General features: G+C 32.0%; 3 protein-coding genes across 4 annotated transcripts; 2 read left to right on the forward strand and 1 right to left on the reverse strand.

The window, feature by feature from the left end:
• The first annotated feature begins 360 nt into the window (after nucleotides 1-360).
• LOC111318443 (bidirectional sugar transporter SWEET15) lies at nucleotides 361-2870 on the forward strand. Its single transcript, XM_022921318.2, has 6 exons — nucleotides 361-555; nucleotides 1305-1341; nucleotides 1465-1675; nucleotides 1784-1945; nucleotides 2051-2170; nucleotides 2267-2870. The coding sequence occupies exons 1-6, from the start codon at nucleotides 504-506 to the stop codon at nucleotides 2579-2581; spliced, it is 897 nt and encodes a 298-aa protein (XP_022777053.1). The 5' UTR covers nucleotides 361-503; the 3' UTR covers nucleotides 2582-2870.
• A 1501-nt stretch (nucleotides 2871-4371) lies between these two features.
• Nucleotides 4372-11052, reverse strand: LOC111318441 (serine/threonine-protein kinase PBS1). Of its 2 annotated transcripts, none has more exons than XM_089757228.1 (5): nucleotides 10590-11052; nucleotides 9849-10054; nucleotides 8673-8862; nucleotides 5477-5868; nucleotides 4372-5352 (listed from the first exon to the last, which is right to left on the reverse strand). In XM_089757228.1, exons 1-5 carry the CDS (start codon nucleotides 10633-10635, stop codon nucleotides 4870-4872), a joined length of 1317 nt encoding a protein of 438 aa, XP_089613354.1. In that variant the 5' UTR covers nucleotides 10636-11052; the 3' UTR covers nucleotides 4372-4869. The 2 variants fall into 2 exon arrangements, with proteins under 2 accessions (XP_089613354.1, XP_022777050.1); XM_022921315.2 differs by having other exon boundaries at nucleotides 10579-11052.
• A 3273-nt stretch (nucleotides 11053-14325) lies between these two features.
• On the forward strand, nucleotides 14326-16452 carry LOC111317655 (exocyst complex component EXO70C1-like). The gene is made up of 2 exons (XM_089755287.1): nucleotides 14326-14854; nucleotides 14939-16452. Exons 1-2 carry the CDS (start codon nucleotides 14326-14328, stop codon nucleotides 16327-16329), a joined length of 1920 nt encoding a protein of 639 aa, XP_089611413.1. The 3' UTR covers nucleotides 16330-16452.
• Nucleotides 16453-19223: the final 2771 nt, after the last annotated feature.

A 19223-nucleotide genomic window follows, 5' to 3' on the forward strand; every position in this document is an offset into this window, starting at 1 on the left:
AGAAATTATACTAATTAATTCAAAAACAAAATACTTTTTAAGTAGTTAAACACAAAAAGATAGCATACTAATACTACAATCAAATTAGGAAAAAACTTAAAGTGTGTTAAGAAATAAAAACGTTTTGCAAATGAATATCCTAAATTCATTTGTTAACAACAATTTGAAGAAGATTGTTTGAGTGGAAATTAAATACATAAACCGGAAATGGGAGGGAAGCTTAATAGTACTGTTGATGGCTTGCCAAATAGGTTGGAACGCGGGATACGCGACTAAAGAGGCACGTGGAATAAATAGATTTTATGCTAAGCTACCTACTAATGCTCATATATAAAAACCCTAACCTTCCTTTGAGCTAATGCATGAGATATAAAGCCTTCGGGTCTCCCAGCTAGAGTGTGAGAAAGAGAGCTAGCTAGGGTTTCCCTTCCAGGCTACTCTGCTTCTGCTTTTAAACAGAGATTTTAAATCTTTTAAAGTACTTTTTGTTTTGTTAAAGAGAGATGACTATAATGGGTGATCACCGTTCCGGTGCAGTTGCATTTGGCATCTTAGGTAATAACAAAATGCTCCTTGCATGCACCCTCTTTTGTTCTTCACTTCCATCACTCTTTTTCTGACATAAAACTGAAGATTGAATGAAGAGGGATCGATAATCATCAGCTTGTCATAATCATAATAGCTCAGGGGAGTTTCATTTTTTTTTTTTGGGGGGGTAGGGGGGATCTCAGTTTTATTCCTTATTCCACTTTCACCTGACCCATGTTCTTTCACTTTTAGTTTCTTCTTTGTTTTCGTGTCCTTTCATCCCCTCTTTTGAGAGTTCATTGAAGCCTTTTCTCCACGGGATTAATATTTGAACGCTAGGTCTGGTTTAGGTTGCTCATTCTTTAATTTCCTTCTTAATTTCTCCATCCTCTGTTTCATTAATTTCAGGAGGATAGAGTCATAATTTGTTCAAGTTTTAAGCAACTAATAATACTATTGTTGTTCGCTCTATTTGTTCTGAACAAGTTAACTAGTTTGTCTCCTTGTTAGGAGTTCCTCCAATTTTACCTAAAGATAAAATTAAATTAATATTTAGTTGTATATACTTTTAACGAAAAAAATACTACACATGCTATTTCGCTTTCAAAAATCTAGTGTTGTCACCTAAATATTGATGATCCACCTACCTAATCATATGAAATAATTCATTTATTTTGTAACAGAAGTATAAGATTTTTTTATTTATTATTTTCCGGTTGAACAGTGAAAACTTTATGAATATATATACCAATGAATTTGTTTGCAATTGATGACAGGTAACATCGTCTCAGTCCTTGTATATCTCGCTCCAGTGTAAGCATCGGTCTATTTCATTTCAGCTTCTTTTTCATGACTCAAATTAAATCAATTAGATGAAGAATTATAATAACCATCCCTTTTTTTTTTTTTTTTTTTGGGTTTTCAAAAAACTTTCAGACCAACATTCTACCGAATTTACAGAAAGAAATCAACGGAGAGTTTCCAATCACTGCCATACCAGGTGGCATTGTTCAGCTCAATGCTATGGCTGTATTACGCGTTGATGAAAAAGGATGCTTTCCTTCTCATCACCATCAACTCATTTGGATGTATTGTGGAGACTGTATACATATCTATGTACATAGCTTATGCAACAAAGAATAGCAGGGTAATTATTAGTATCATCAAATTCACTTAATTTCCCTCGTAATACTATTTTTCAAAAGGAGGGTTTAATTGGCAGCTTACATATGTATTCTAATTTTTGGGATTGCAGATGTCTGCTATGAAACTCTTTGTAGCTATGAACGTGGGGCTTTTCTCTTCCATTCTTATTCTCACACAGTTCCTGGTGAAAACTTCAATTCGTATCCAGGTCCTTGGTTGGGTTTGCGTTGCCATCTCTGCATCTGTCTTTGCAGCACCCTTAAACATTGTGGTGAGTATTATATATATATATATATATATATATATATATCAATTTGCTTGTCTAATGATCCATTTAATTTGTACACTAATTTCTTATAATTATTTTTAATTTCAGGCACGAGTTATTCGAACAAGGAGTGTTGAGTTCATGCCTTTCAACTTATCATTTTTCCTCACATTGAGTGCAATAATGTGGTTTGCTTATGGACTATTTACTAAGGACCTCTGTGTAACTGTAAGTTGTTGTTTTCTTATCATGCGGTGTCTGTACGTCACTTCACTTTGAGGCACTAATTGATTCTTTCTGATTTGTTTCCTTGTCAATCGGTAGCTCCCGAATGTTCTAGGCTTCATCCTGGGGATGCTCCAGATGCTGCTGTATGCAATTTACAGAAACACCAAAAAGGTTGTAGAGGAGAAGAAGAAGAAGAAGCTGTCAGAAGAAATAGAAACTATAGACGTTGTCGTCAGCACATTAGGCGTCTCTGAAATTTATCCCGTATCTGTAGTTGTAGATACTAACACTAATAATACAAAAGAAGATGATAAGAAAGAGAATGAACAGACAGGGGACCCCGATCAAACCAATCACAAAAGCTTGAAAGATTCCAGTGACCTCCACTCAAATGAATCATGTCCTGTTTGATTAAACACTATAGTTTACCCAGTTATCATTTAATTTGTTGACACTTCTGATGCCTCAAACTGCTTTCCTCATTTCTTTTCATATCTCTTCTAGTTTTTGTTCCATTCCATTCCCCACCCTAGCCCTTATCCACAGAACAAATGAGCCAGTGGCCGCTCCAAAAATCATGACTACATATGTATTATAGTTTGCCCCATGTCTATTTATCTTGTATGTCATTGATCCAGAATATGTACTCTTTCTCCCGTTTTCCAAAAAATCTAAGTATGGCTCTCTTTGGTATTGTTCATGATTGAACCGAAATACTACTAGGAATTGTTTTCCTATTATTGCGCTTATAAAATTGACATCCGCAAAAAATACGTGGCTCTCACTGAACGCTTGAGTGAGGCAGGTTTCGAATCATTTATTCATTCACAACAAGGCACAGCTGGATGCAATAGGGTATGGGTTAGGAGCCATATTGTTTCATAAGGAAATGTGAGAGATGGGAGAAACAGCTTTTTCCTTTTCCATTTTTGGTTGTTCCAACTGGCTGGTGGAATTGGTATGAGAAATTAATAATTTTATTTCTCATCCTCAACATGTACTTCGAACTACGTCCCTCTACATATTTCCTAAATCCTGAATTCCTATTCTTTGCTTCCAATAACTCTCTGACATACGACTAATCGACCATAATTTTCACTACAAGAAAAACATGGCAATAGACCGGAGATTATCATCCCAAAAAACATTTTTACCCACCAATCTTTCGACAAAAATCCGATTTTCGGAATCCGTCCGTATTTAAATCACTTTTTTTTTCTAAAAAAAAAAAGAAAGCTACAGTTCATGCTATGTATTTTAAAAGAAAAAAAATAAATTGAAGTACCCTCTTTTTAATCTCCTCTACCGTCTTTTCCTCTTTAGCCTTCGATTTTTTTTTTTTAAGAAGTTATATTTATAATAAATATTACATTTATACAATTAATTGAGTAATCAATTGTTATATTATTAAATAATTACTTAATAAAATATAATTTTATTAAATAATTAAACTCATATACAATAAAATTTAAACTTAGAATCTTAAGATTTTAAAATTTCTTCCTCTTTGACCTTCGTTTCTAATTTTAAACTCGGTTCAACAATTTGTTTCCAAGTTGCGTAGGTACGTACATGGGAAACTAAGGACGAGTGTTTCACAATTAAAATAGACATTCAGATTAATATCAATATTATGAATGATTTTTAAATTATTATGATATATTTAATGTGATTATTAAATTTAAAAAAATTTAATATAATATTTAAATTATTAATCTATTAATTAATATAATATTTAAAAAATGATTTATCTGTCATATAACATTATTTAAACTTAGTCATGCTAAAAATAAATAAAATATTAATTAATAAATTTATAATTGAGATATTATATTAAAAAATTTTTAAATTAAAATATCATATTAAATATTTTACTATGATTCAAGACCATAGACATGTTAACAATAAATTTTTTTCCTCATACTTTAAAACTAATGTAATTTATTTAAAAAAAAATTGATCCATCCATTAATTCATTTAAAAGAATTTCTATTGCGCATTGATCCCACCATATATAAACTCAAAAAGTAAAAAAAGTAACACATGGCCAAAAACAAACAAAATGAATAAGCCTCACGATATGACGAGTAACAGAGAGAGATGCAAGAAAACTTGGAAAACCAGGCAAACTCAGCAGTTATCTTTCAATAGCCAAGATGAGAGAGCAAGACAGGTGAATAACATAAACATTGTAAACACAATTTGGTTGAAATGACCTGAATTAGTTGGTAAAATGTGTTTGTGTACCGAAGATGGATACAACATAACAGACAACAGACAGAAATGTTCCGTACCAAAGGGGACACAACAAGAGCAAGGATAACATTGACCCAGACGTCTTTACTCTCAAAATTTTATAAATACGTCTTGTTCTTCTCTTGCTCTCCTAGTTGATAATAATGTACACTCCCATCATCATCTTCTTCTATGCTTTAAAGAAAGGATATAAAGTAAAGAAAAGAAAAAAGAACAAAAATTTGAAAAAGTAAAAAAGGGAGGGAGGGGTTAAGAGCATGTCAGCACCAAAATTCTTACAGAGAGCACCACCTGTCTTCGCTTTGGAGGAAGGAAGAAAGTATTGCAAAACTTTTTGGATGGGGCAGGCAGAAGAAAACTAGAAATCCTTCTTCACCGGGTCACGTGAGAAAGCTGGTTAAACACAGTGGTGGAATATGGTGCACACCGGTTTAGTTTGGATACTACCCATTAGACCCATCGGAACTACCCTGTGCACTTTGTCGCCTTTTCTCTCGCCAATTCTCACCCCACATCTTGGCCTCGGCTACAGCCCGTTCCCTATCCAAATCCCTATTCAACATCCTGGCAGTTTCTCTGGGGGAGTCTTCCTTCTCAGAACCTTCCAAATCCCACCTAAGGCCAGATGCTCCTCCTTCGTCATTCTTTGATACCCTTCCTCCTCTGTCATCTTTATATCTTTTGTCGTCCTTATCTCCAGAGCCTCTGTAAACATGACCTGTTGTGTTAGGATCGTATGCCTGATTTGCCAAATACGAAAGAGCAGTAACCACATCGCCAATCAAAGGACGTGTGGCAGCCTGCTCTTGAATGCACATGGATGCCACAGCTAGAGCTTGATAGAGACCTCGCATTGGATATCGTCCCCGCAATCGAGGATCTGCCAATTTTGAAAATTTGCGGCGGTCATTGAATAATGGACTAGCCTGTATATACAAAAACAAGGAAAAAAATTCTCAATTATTAAATAGTCTTAGCCATTACTTGTTCCATTCTCACCAATCCTCCACAACATGATATGCAACCAAACTAAAAAAACAAATGCATTACCCATGTGACAAGGTTCTGTTCTCCATGGGGTCGTGTGCTGTCAATAGCTTTCCGTCCAGTAATTAGCTCTAAGAAGACAACCCCAAAACTATAAACATCAGATTTCACTGTCAATTGACCAGTCATGGCATATTCAGGAGCACAATAACCATATGTGCCCATAACCCTGGTGGAAACATGTGATTTATCTCCAACAGGACCAAGTTTTGCAAGCCCAAAATCAGATAACTTCGGGTGAAATCCTTCTTCCAGTAATATGTTGGAGGACTTGAAGTCCCTGTAAATAACAGGAGGGTTTGCTTTATCATGAAGGTATTCCAAACCTTTAGCTGCACCTGCTGCTATCTTCATTCTTGTGTTCCAATCTAGTGGTTCCTTCTCAGGTGGAAGATCTGCAGTGAGATTAATGACAGATTAAACTATAATCGAGTTTACCCCTTCCTGCTAATATAATATCTGTAATTAACTGGCAGAAAACAAGCACAATATGTCCAAGGGCATGACACTGCAAATCCTGCACAATCCATTCATAATAACTTAAACCAGAATATATCCAAAAATAAGATGTGACATTAACATCTGTGTCAGTCGACAACTACATCTGTTATTGATAGTAAAGGCAAACGTTTTGAGGCTTCCAGACAACAAATAGCATATGGCATTATGCGAGTGAGCCACAAAACAGACCCATTGTTAGGATTATATGCTCATGGCTCATTATCAGTTCCAAAAATAATTAGGCTTAGTTTAACCATATAGTTTGTTGGAAAAATGTGATTGAAAATTGTTGAATCTGTTTGGTGAAAAGCCACCTTTTTTACTCAAAACTTAGTTTAGGCAGAAAACATTGAATCTGTTTGGTATAGCAGTTGCAGCACAAACCATGATTTTGCATGTCAACCACATTGCCAAACTCAGCCTTAATCTAATACAATATAGCTGTAAGGTTAATTTCCATGTCAAATACCCAAGCGACAAGGTCATCTTGTGCTCATGTTGATAGCCAATGAGTACAACAATGTTCTTGTCTTGTAGATAGCAAATCTCAACAAACTTGGATATCTAGATTTTCTATACAGGCCTTTTTCTTCTTTTTTTTGTTTCTTTTCTTTACCAGCTCTTGAACCTTGCTCTCAGAGATTAAATGTCCAGCACCTAACCATTAGGACAAGAGGAAAGCCAGTGATTTTCTAAACAGTTAATTAAAGATTCTAGCATGAATTCTGAAACCACCAAGTACGGCAGAAAAGACCAACAGGAAAACTATTCCAACAAAGATTTATCCAAAGTCATAAGCACAAACATTAATGTTACAAGTACATAACAGAGCAACAGCATGAACTTTTAATTATAGAAATATTTTAACCTCATCAACACATATATTATAACCCAAAGCTAAGCTTCTACCATGGAAGATAAACATATTAAAATATAATTAAAACCACAACTAAGGTATTGTTTGATAAATTAAACTAATTAAATATTAAAAGTTACATACTGAATCTTTAGTTTGAAAATTCAGTATCGAATATATGATATAATACCCATTTTGTATGCTACTGAAAATGAAATGTTTCGTTGATCTTTTATTAATTTTTTACAAATGAGTGATACGACTTTATAATTATTCAATTTGTGAAAATTAAAAAGGAAAGAATAAATGGTTAAAAAGGATAGAATATATGATTATTGTAATTAAATAACAATTTTTCTCTAAATAAAATTGACTAAATACAATAAGTAGGTAAAAGCTGCTTAGCATTTTCAACACCTTTTTATTGAAAATCTTCCATTAAGTGGTTCCAAAAATCATTTATCAAACGCATTGATAAAATAAAACCATTGAAATTTAAAATTTTTAATGGTTTGAAAATTTTCAATGATGTATCAAAATCACCCTAAATATCTAACATGTAAGATAAACAGATTAAAATGACTTGACAGCCCAAAATGAGATCAGAGGCATAAGACTACATATAGGAAGAAGACTAAAAAAACACATCACCAGTCCCCCTTTCTCTTCCATTTTGCTATAATTTTAATTACACCTATCTCTATTGGTAGTACACAATAATACAAGCTCCAATGACACCTAGAATAGATTTTGACATAACCATATCAATAAAAGATATCAAGGAAAAACAACAAGAGAACTACTTAAGTAATTTTATCTAGAAGGCATAGATTTTGACATAACCATATCAATAAAAGATATCAAGGAAAAACAACAAGAGAACTACTTAAGTAATTTTATCTAGAAGGCATTACAAGAATATATTGTTATCAGACAACAAGAAAATATTTAACTTGGCTTTATCTTATCAATAAGAAACACACAAAAAAGAAAGAGTGAATAATGCAGCATTGGCGTAAAATATTAATTAATTTATTTAAGGCTGTTAGGACTATCTATATGTTAAGACATAACAAGGATTTAAACCTGTTGACCCTGAGGATTGGACATGCAGAAAACAAGAAGTGCAAGAAAGCTCAAACCAGAGAATGAGCATATATAAATCACCCCTCAGTTCTCATATTGAAATGAACGCAAACGCAAATGTAAATGCTTTAACAGCTAACAAAAAGAAATTCTCTTTGATAACTTGAAGCACATATAATTAAAAAGCCTCTCTGGCAATTACTTATCATTAATTTGGCATGCTCTTAGAAGCTTACTTTACTATTACTGGCTTTTCAAGACTAAAAGAAAACAATAATACATCCACCACAAGAGAATGAATAATGAATGCCTAACTTTTGAACTTTGAAATGATGTAAAGTTTTAGGTATTTTCTCTGGCAAGATGATCTCATGCAGTGTTCAACTTAGCAAACAGCAGGCTTTATATGAAAGATGACCAAATAATATCTTCTACCCATATCCTTTAGCATCATATCCAGTCAAAGATATTCCTTTCATCATTTTTGGATAACACTAATTACCTCCTCACAACAACGTTGGCTCCAGTTAAAAATCTCAGGAGCTAGAGAAACAATGTCTGCAAAAAATTTGTAAGTTCCTTAATTTAATGCTGACATGCTACACCAACCTCAAAATGCTAAAATTCTTAAGTTCAATATAGCTCGGTCAATATCTAAAGTTTGCAGTAGGACCTGATTCTCTGGATAAAATCAATTAATGTGAAAAAGGAAACATATTATATCATTAAACAACCAGAAGTGCACCCAATTATTACCATGAAGGTGATCTTCCAAGGATCCCAAGGGCATGAATTCATAGACAAGAAGCCGCTGATCTCCATCAGCACAATAACCAATCAGGTTAACAAGATTAGGATGATGAAGGAGGCTGAGCATGAGAACCTCAACCAGAAATTCCCTGTTACCCTGGAGACCATTTCTATCCAACTGTTTGACTGCAACTACCTGCAAAGGGAAACAAATATATATCTAAGAGACATAATGACATGAACTCCTCAAGCCATACAAGATTAGTTAGTTATCCCAACTACCAAGAAACAAAAATTTGTGTAATTTCAGGAAAAAAAACCCGGAAATCCTCTTTCAAATCTCTTATACACATCACATGTATGACAATCCTGTAACAAGGGAATAAAATAGTTTTGACAGACACATAAAATTTGTTGTCCAAATTGCATGGTTAATTGGTTATATATACTGCCGATAATGTTTCATCTCTTCGAAAAATTGTCTAACAATAACAACTGATGCTGCATGCAGCAGTAGATTTTCAGACTCATCCCAGACCTCAGCTATCATGACAACATCAAGTGGAGGATTTGGACGGAAAAACTACATTTTACCACCATGACCGACTCCAGGAGGATGAATGCTGCTCTACCAGAGGGTCAACTATGTCAAGTAGCAAAAATCATACCCAAAAGGATAAAAATATACTCAGATATTAATTAGTTCATCTTCAATGGACAAAACATTATCACTTGAGAGTTATTAAAATAAACAGCTGCATCCAAGTTCAATAATTGAACTTTTAAATAAATGCACTCTTAAGACTCAACTGTATATAACCTCTTTGATGGGAGCTGGATCAGAACACATAGCAACAAATTTAGGGGAGTTGAAAACCCTGATGAAGAGTGCAAACTAACACTAATAATTGGTAATTTTACCAAATAAATTCTTAATGGTGAAATTGCCAATTTTACTGATGCTTCACTTGCTATGTTAACAAATGTTAAAATGTTAGATAAAACAGTGCATTTTCTTTCCAAACACTCAGTCCTCAACCACTAAATATCTACATAACTTCCATGAATGGTTGAATTTAAGAATTCCCTTCAGGGTATAATACAGAAAGGAATGCTTGAGCAAAATAAGCAAAGGCCCAGAAGTGGCAAATTGTGAAAACACTGCAACAATAATAAGATTACCTGACCAGTACTCTCAAGCCGCCCTTTGTACACATGTCCAAATCCACCTTCCCCTAAGAAAGACTCTGGCCTGAAATTCTTTGTTGCAGCTGCAAGCTCTCGGAAAGTAAAAGTTTGAGCAGCAATTTGGACACCAGGCCCATCCTTGGGACTTGGTAATTCCCTTCTGGACTCTCCATTACTTCTTGATCTAAGCCTGTCCCCTCCTGCAAACTCCATCAAAAAAGATAGTATTAAAGATCTAATTACCATTTTAATGCAAAGAAACAAGCAAACAAGAAAAAAGAATATAATCTCAATTCTCAAGCTCAGTGAATGGAGAAAAGACACAAATTTTCATTGAAAAGGCAATAATTAGCTTCATCAAGCGATAATTTCCAATGATGGATTTTGCTTATCATAAGCTAATTTCAATTTAAGATATTGAATTACTGCAAAATAAAAGACATATATACTGGATTTTGAATTAATTAAAATTTTTTCAAACTAACCAACTATCGAACAGATCAGCCAAGTGATCAAAATCATCATTAGATCCTAATTCCATTACAAAACAGGGTGGGGCTACTGAAACAACCCAACTTTTACATCTCTAAAAATTTTATGAGGATAAATCAAAACAAACATCATCATCAAAACTTAGGAAAGCATAATGAATCAGAAAGACCCAGATCAGATCAAGTAATAAGGGAATAAATTTAAGGCTTTTTTCAAGAAAAACAAAGCTAACCTGAAGATAACCTGGAAACGTTAGAGGAAACGGTTGGTCGGCTTTGCTTTCGATCATCGGTTTCTTTGACAGGATTTAACTTCTCCTCTTCCTTTGAGTCGAAACAGGGAAAACAACCCATCCTCTCCAAATCAAACCAAACGCAAAGAAGAAAAAAAAAATCCTCAAATTTCTGAAATATATCAGATTTACAATAGAAAAAAAAAAAGCTAATCAACGTTTCATATCCAATCCTGTTTTCTATAAACAAAATTTTTTTGGGCACTCTCCTCTCTCTTACTGTTATCCGATCAAATCATCATAAAAAACAAACGATGAAATGAATCCAACTTCTAAATAAGAATAATAGAGAGAAGGGAAAAATAAAAAATTGAAGTTGAAGTTGAAGTTAAAGCTGAGAAAGGAAGAAATTTCGAAGAAGAAGAAGCCGGCTTTTGTCTTCGGCTTCGTGTACACAAAACTTATAGCTCCCACACTCTGACCATATATTTCTGTTTCTATTAAATACACAACAAAAACTTTCCTCTCGCTTCATTTTCTCACATTATTACTAGCTTCTTCATTTCTACAAGCATTTTTTTTAACCTCCCAGTTATTCTTGCACTAAAATAAACATTTTGTTGAATAAAATTAATAATAATAATAATAATAATAATTTTTTATTTACGTGTCAAAAGGGGGACTGTCGGAACACGAGCGAAACGAAGAGAAGAGATGGAGATGGGTTGACTGCGTCAGGGGATCGTTTGTGAAGTATAGAAAAGTTATGTACTTGATATAAAAATTATATCTTAAAATTTTTATTGATATAAATATAAAATATATTATTTTAATTTTATTAAAATTTTAAATTATCTCATATTTATATCTTTTTATAATTTATTAAAATTATAATATTATATCATATTTTAAATTATTAATTACTCAGCTACTAATAAAACTATAAAATATAGGCTTTGATCGAGAGACATCGAAGCTGATTTCAAGCTAATCTTAACCCAATAAATTTGTTTAATTCATTGAAATTCGATCCAATTTAAAATAATAAAAAATTAAAAATTTAAATTTGTTTGATTTGAAATTAAAATAATTTAAATTTAAATTAATTTTGATTTTGAACTTATTATAATTAAAATGACTCAAACATTTAATTCAAAATGAGTTAAAATTAAATTGATTTAATTTTAAATTTTAATAATTTAATTTCAAAATTATTTAAATTTAATGATCTAAATTCAAATAACTCAAGTATTAAATTCGAAAAACTCAAGTTTTATATAATTCAAATTTCAAATATTTTAACTTTTTTTTTTTAACTTAAGATGATTCGATGTAAAATAACTTAATTCAAACTTAATCTAATATATCTGATAAAAACCTTTTGACTTCTCTAAATTCAAGTTTTTAACCAGTGAGTTGAGTTATTTAAGTAAAATTTCCTTAAAAGTGCCCTACAAAAAAATTAAAATAATATTTCATTAACTTCTAATACAATATAAAAGATAGAAAATTACTCATTTGATAGTAGTATTTAATTTCTAACTCAAAAAAGAAATTTTTTATTTTAAACTTTTCTCTAAAAGTAAAAATGAAAATTTGGCGTAAATTAAAATTTAAAAAATCAAATACTCTATTTATTCTACTTTCACAATAAATTTTGTTTCCAATAAAAACAGAGCTAAAACACCTAGAAAATAAATATAAAATGTAATTCATAATTATATATAACTATTGCCGGTGGTCAAATAATGTCCTTTCAAATGTCAATGGCCCATCGTACGCGGCACGGTTGCGTAATAAAGGAAGCCACTTGATGCTTTCGGCTCAACTCAAAACCATTTTGCAGGTGCATAGTTTATATTATTGGACCTTTGCTTTCAATATAACAATAGAATATCATTATTTAAAAAATTTTATATTAACATAAATAAATAGTCACTAAACTAATAACAATGTATAAATCAGATTTTTACAATGTAAAATTGAATGTGAAAAATTCTAATGGAGAATACAGCTCTCTGATGACAATAAAATTAATTAGTCAGTGTCAAGTATCTTTAATATTAATTAGCAAAAGCCAAATAATAATATTTTTAAATTTACACCTAAAAGATACACAACATAATTATTTTATATAAACAAAATATATAATGTTACTAATAATTTGAGACATCTACCCACATAACAAGGAAAATAGAATAAAGGTTTCTTCATAAGAAAATAGAAAGCAAACAAAAGAAATGTAGATAGATTTCTAAAAGAGAATTAAAAACTTGTTTTTATTATTTATTTATTTATTTCTAATGCCCATTAATTTCTCTTAATATTGTCTTTCTGTTCTTTTTTACAACTATTTCTCCCTTTTTATTTATCACAACCAAACCAAACTACATTGTCAGAACATATATGTTAAACAAAATTTTTTCTCTATGTGAATGTGAACATGTTACAAAATTTACTTTACATGATTATTCTTTTTCATTTGGGTCTTTTTATCCAACTATTGAAGTTAGGTGTGAAGACTTGTTGCGGGTGGTGGTAAGGAAATCTTAAACTGCACTAATTTGCCTTTGCAAATGGTTTGGTGTATCTAAAACATATACGGTAACAGTGCAACTTATTTGGGAATTCGGACTCCATTCTGAGCAAGGATGTTAATAATTAGAAACATAAGTAAATTTGAAGAGGCTTTAAGAGTACAATCAGACTTATATTTGTCATTTCGGAGCCTAAAACCGTACAAGAATGTATTCAAAACAATTAAGATAGGGAAACTTTTAATTCCGTTGCTTAAACAATGGGATTATATATATATATATATATGTATGCATTCCTAATCCCCACGTTATTATATTTTTATTTTTACTGTAATTTAGCCTACCCATTATGAAGTAAAATTTAGCATACCTATGAAAAAGAAAAAAAAAAGGTTAAAGAAAAATTATTATGTAACTATTTTTTTTATTGGTAGTTTTTCTTTATTTAATGTGTGAATAATTTCAAAAACAAAATTAACTAAAAGATATTTATATTTGTCATGATATATATTTAATGCTACAATTAAATCGAGACTTTATCCATTTTCTAAGTGAATTGCTGCTACTTCACTTATGACACCAAACCTAATCAAACATTTTGACCCAGTATAGATAAATTGCTCATAATTGTCAAATGGATACGTCAATGCGATTGGAGCAAAAGTAGCTCCAACAGTGCCGCATGTTTACATCCAAACACTGCATAATAACTTTAGAAATCACAAAGTAACATCCAAGAACAAAGGGATTCCTAATTTCTGTCACATAAAGAACAGATTCTCGCCGCATTTCTCTGCCCACTTGAGGTGCATAAGATAACCAAAACAATTGGAGGGAAATGAATGCATTGCGAACAACAATTGGGGGTTGCTGGGGGAGTGGGGTGACGACGTGAGGGCATAAATCAAAAACCGAACTTCTTATAACTCAACGGTCAACGGCCAACTACCACCTTCCAAAAACCAACGGTCATAAGTTAGACAAAGTGGCTGGCACCCTCACATATCGATTCCCTCCAAACAAATTACAAAACCAAAAAATAAAAGAAAAAAAAGTTAAACCAATGGCAAGAAACATGGAACCTCAATTCCCGATATTTTCGTTATGATTTTTTTTTTTTGGTTAATCATCTAAAACTATCTCATCTTCACAAAAACAAGAAAGAAAGAAAAAAAATTGCCTTGGTTGGCCTGAATAATTAGACCTGATCATGGAGAAGAACCTGAACTGTGAAAAGTCTGGCAGCTTCTCGAGAATTCGCAAACGACGGAGCCAAAGTATATCAGAGACCATTAGTTTCAAATTGGACGGTCTGGAGCCAAGGGGATGCGGTGAGAATCAAAATCCTGATGAGTTTTCCTTGGAACCTGGTTTGAACCATGATCAGATCCTGGAAGAGGTTGATCAATTCATCGAAAAGCTAGCTTCGGGTCCAGATAAATGGAAAGCCTCAGAAATTTCAAATTTTATCGAGCCATTGTTGGAGATGGTTGAGTCCAGGATTGCAATTTATGAACAGAGGGAAGCGTCAGCGAAGTTTGGGCAAAACAAGGAGGAAGATACCTCTTTTTTTGAAGCTGTAAGCCGCTTTTCGAAGATCATAAATAATCTTGATGAATTCCTATTTGATTCGGGTACAACTTCTTGCTTCAATCGAGCAGGTTCTGTTCACCATCGTGCCATGTTGTTAGCAGAATTCGAGTTCAGTGCTCTTCTGGACAATTCTAAACGCAGCTGCAATATAAATATAGATTCGAAAACTCCGAAGACACCCAAGCAATCTTTCTTCAACTCCAATCAAGAGATGGATCGATGCATCCCACCCGAATATGACTCCAAAACAGAGGACGAGTTTCCATCTTTTTCACCTGAATCAATCGCCAATATGAACCAAATCGCCACCGCAATGATCTTTGCAGGGTACGAAGCAGAATGTTGCATTGTTTACAGTGGTCTTAGGTTAAAAGCATTGGATGTCGAGTTGAGCAAGCAAGGGTTTGAGAATATCAATGCGGACGATATTCAGAGGATGAACTGGGAATCACTGGAAGGAGAGATCGGTAATTGGATTCACATCGTCAAACATTGCTACACTAATCTATTTTCTGCGGAACGCAAGCTTTGCAATTCGGTATTTTCAGAACATCCTCTAATCGCTCAGAGATTGTTCTGCGACCTCGCAACATCCTTGACCCTAAGGCTTCTTAATTTTCCAAATGCACTGGTGTTGGCCAAACGATACTCGACGGAGAAACTATTCAAGTTTTTAGATATATACGAGACATTGCGTGATTTGATTCCGAACATTGGTGATAACTCGTCTGCGCAGGATTTGATATTAGAGACATCTGTGGCACAATGCAGGATAGGTGAAGCGGCGGTGAGCATATTCTGTCAGCTTGAGCATTCAATCAAGAGTGATAATGGGAGAATCCCAGTGGCAAGTGGTGCAGTTCATCCCTTGACTCGCTATACAATGAATTATCTAAAATACGCTTGCGAGTACAAGGACACATTAGAGCAAGTGTTTCAACAGCACTACAAGATGAAGGGATCCACCAGGCAGAGAGTTGAGGAGCAGGAGTCTAAGAATGCCATTGAAAAAGATGATTGGAGCCCCAAAATATCCCCTTTTTCAGTGAAGTTAATGATGGTCATGGATTTGTTAGATGCCAACATCGACTTGAAATCGAAGCTGTATAGGGACCCAGCATTGCGTTACATTTTCTTGATGAATAATGGGAGGTATATTTTGCAGAAGATCAAGGGGTCCACGGAAATCTACGAAATGATGGGTCATTCTTGGTCGCGGAAACGAACTTCGGATTTAAGGCAGTACCATAAGAACTATCAAAGAGAAACATGGAGCAAGGTTTTGCAGTGCATAAACCACGAGGGTTTGCAAATGAATGGGAAGGTGTCAAAGGCTATATTGAAAGACAGGTTCAAGAATTTCAACACCTTGTTCGATGAAATCCTAAAGACGCAGAGCACTTGGGTAGTTAGCGACGAACAGCTTCAATCAGAGCTTAGAGTTTCGATATCAGCCGTGGTGATTCCAGCATACAGGTCCTTTCTAGGGAGATTCAAGTCATATCTTGATTACAGTAGACAAGTAGAGAAATACATTAAGTATCAGCCAGAAGATATTGAGGGGTTGATTGATCAACTATTTGATGGAAATGCGACCTCAATGGGGAGGAGGAGAACATAATTGACTTAAGTCATTCAAACTAGTTTTTGTTTTGTATTTTTGTTTTTGGTTTTGGAAGGCCCATTTAATTTGTTGTATTAAGTCATTGAAATGCGACGTCAATGGTGCCTGCATGCCCTTCTGGTTGATCCATGTGTATTTACATTTTGTTGCTTCAACAAGACCCATTTTTTAAGTGAAATATTTGTTGAGATCTGAACAAAAGCCTTGGAATATTACAAAAATTTTCGCAAATTATACTAGCTTAACACATCGTTTGCAATATGATCTTTAACATATTATGAGTAATATGTTAATTGCTTGATCAAGAGTTTTAAATGTATGGAAGAAATTTTGTATTACATACATTAATTTAATAAACTCGATGCATATACTAGTAGATATAGACTATAGTCTGTCGTTGATGATAATTTATTATGGTATCTTTTTTTAGAAAAGGAAATAATTTCTATCATTGTAAGTTGTGGGCATAATAAATGGTGTGTGTGTATATATATATATATATTCCCTTAGCCCTGCGATGATCTAGTTGGGACACTTAAGATGTTGCAATGCCTTCACTTTAATGGAACAGGAAATTAAAGGAATTAAGTTATATAATTTATTATATATATAGTTTGATAATCGATCGAAATATATATATATATATATATTATTGTAACATTTTTAAAATAATAAGCAACATTAATTGCATATGATGTAAAAAGTTATGTGTATTTAAAAAATATGGTTATTTATTAAGAATTATTATGTTTATTCAACCAAACACTTGTTTAAATAATCATGTTTATTCAAATAGATATCTATTTCTACAATCATATTTATATAAAGATATATAAATATATTTAAATAATCATATTTGTACAAAAAGATATCTATTTAATTATAAATAGAATTCTCATTTTTTGAAGATATAAAAAGACAACTAACAAAAAATCATAGAACAAAAACCAAAAAACCCTCACAAATTTTTCATAATCAAATCATATAATTTTGTTCTTATATCAATGAATGTTCAGTGAGTTAATTTCGTCAATATAAAATATTGTCAATCGTTGAATTTTATTGTTTTTTTGAGATTTATATATTAATAATCTTTTTGCATACTAATTAACCAAATGATAGAATGAATAAATTTTTTTTAAAAAATAACACTATTACACACCTTAAATTTTTTTTTAAAAAAATTTTCAAACCCCATATTCTAACAACTTTAAGGTTTTATTTTGCAATTTTATAAAAAATTTTGGTGAAAGAGGACCGTGGTAGACAAAGATAGATCCATTTTGGAATTGAAACAAAAGTTAAATTCCAGTTTGATTTATTTGAAACTTCAAAAGTATGTTTTGCATTAATAAATTTATTATATCATTTTTTGTCTAATGAAAAAACTTCATACATATCAATATTATTTTGTTTTTAATTGAATTTGAAATTTGATATAAGAAAGTTGTATTTTCAATAGAATTCCAAAAGTTACATTGGAATGGATTCGAAATTCTGGCTAATACGTAATAGTGTAAAATTAATGATGAATAATTTTTTTTTTTATATTAATAAGCAAGACAGGGATATGATAGATATAACATGAAACATGTAAAATTAGAAAAGCTATCCATAAATTCTTCTTTCGTCGTCTGGTAATTATATGAGTACTTCAGTACTATAGAAGTTGATGGTCCTTTTGCATTTCTTTCTTGCATATCTTGTACAAAAATGGTTGGGAGATATTTTGTTCTTGGGAAGATGGGGACAGATTGGTAAGTAGTAAAGTTTGTATGATACCACTATCACGTGGATTGTGGATGGAGATACTCGATTTGTGAGCAGTGATATGGTCTTCAAATATTCAACCCATGAGCAGCAAATTAATTCAAGAACGTGGCTAAAGATTCTGACTTCTATGCAAGAAATGAATCCAAAATCAGTCCCGGATCCGTGTAGGACAAGACAATGTCGTGTTGGGCGATAAGTCTCTATCTAATCAAATAATAAGCAGAAATATAATTAAATAAATAAATAATTAATTAATCACATAACAAATAATAATTTAATATTTAATCAAATTTATTTATTTTTATAAATGATAAATAAGATTCATTAGTTGTAAAAAATTACAATCATATAATCAAATCAAACACTCAACTAATACCCATAAATCATCTCAATCACTTTTAATCTTATAAAATATTCTCAATTCAAATAAATATATATTTATATATGTTATAACATATAGACCTATAAATTTATTATTAAACTTAATAAATAGAATCGTCATCAATCTTTTTTATTAGATGTGATTGGCTACCTAAAGAATCTATTTCTTAAGGAGCTCTTAAGCTTGACTAAATGTCCCTAAAAGAATAGGTTTGAGTATACTAACCAAAATAGAATTCGAGAATTCGATTATATGTGGGAAAGGTTATAGCACCATCACATACCCATCCAAATGATGATACTATTTTATTTTAAATTTATCATAAGGTCTTGATTCTAATGGTTTTAAATTTTTATGTTAAATATTGAAAATAATACATAAGATTCTTTCATCAATCTCGTAAAATTCTTAAAAATATTTTCTCATCTCAAAAGTATTTAAGAATCTCATTTATTTTTCTGAAAAGGCTTCGTCATAGGAAAACAAGGTTTAACTATTTTTTTATTAAAAATACATCTAATTATTCTGCTATTTGGGTCAAATTAAAAATATTTTCTCTTTTGAATTTTTAAATTCTCTGCTATTTGGATCTATTTAAAAATTTTTTTTTATTTTTTATTTTTTTATTTTTTGCAAGAAAATATGATGACAATTATCTTTTTTGAAATTTCATATAAATTCTTCCACAATTTGTGTCAAATTTAGAGAAATTTATTACCTAGAGATTTTTTAAGAA

This window comes from Durio zibethinus, chromosome 2, assembly GCF_047325235.1.
Source record: "Durio zibethinus cultivar Kanyao isolate XHJ-2024 chromosome 2, ASM4732523v1, whole genome shotgun sequence".
Lineage (NCBI taxonomy): Eukaryota > Viridiplantae > Streptophyta > Magnoliopsida > Malvales > Malvaceae > Durio > Durio zibethinus.

Bases quoted from the DNA above. Each gene is read 5' to 3' on its own strand.
- LOC111317655 (XM_089755287.1), top strand. From the start codon at position 14,326: ATGGAGAAGAACCTGAACTGTGAAAAGTCTGGCAGCTTCTCGAGAATT. The intron at 14,855-14,938 runs ATATAAATATAG...GATGCATCCCAC, and splicing joins CAATTCTAAACGCAGCTGCA to CCGAATATGACTCCAAAACA.
- LOC111318441 (XM_022921315.2), bottom strand. From the start codon at position 10,699: ATGGGTTGTTTTCCCTGTTTCGACTCAAAGGAAGAGGAGAAGTTAAAT. The intron at 5,869-8,672 runs GTAATAATTGGG...ATCTCACTGCAG, and splicing joins CTTGGAAGATCACCTTCATG to ATCTTCCACCTGAGAAGGAA. The intron at 5,353-5,476 runs GTAATGCATTTG...TTGTATATACAG, and splicing joins AACAGAACCTTGTCACATGG to GCTAGTCCATTATTCAATGA.
- LOC111318443 (XM_022921318.2), top strand. From the start codon at position 504: ATGACTATAATGGGTGATCACCGTTCCGGTGCAGTTGCATTTGGCATC. The intron at 1,342-1,464 runs GTAAGCATCGGT...AAAAACTTTCAG, and splicing joins CTTGTATATCTCGCTCCAGT to ACCAACATTCTACCGAATTT. The intron at 1,676-1,783 runs GTAATTATTAGT...TTGGGATTGCAG, and splicing joins ATGCAACAAAGAATAGCAGG to ATGTCTGCTATGAAACTCTT.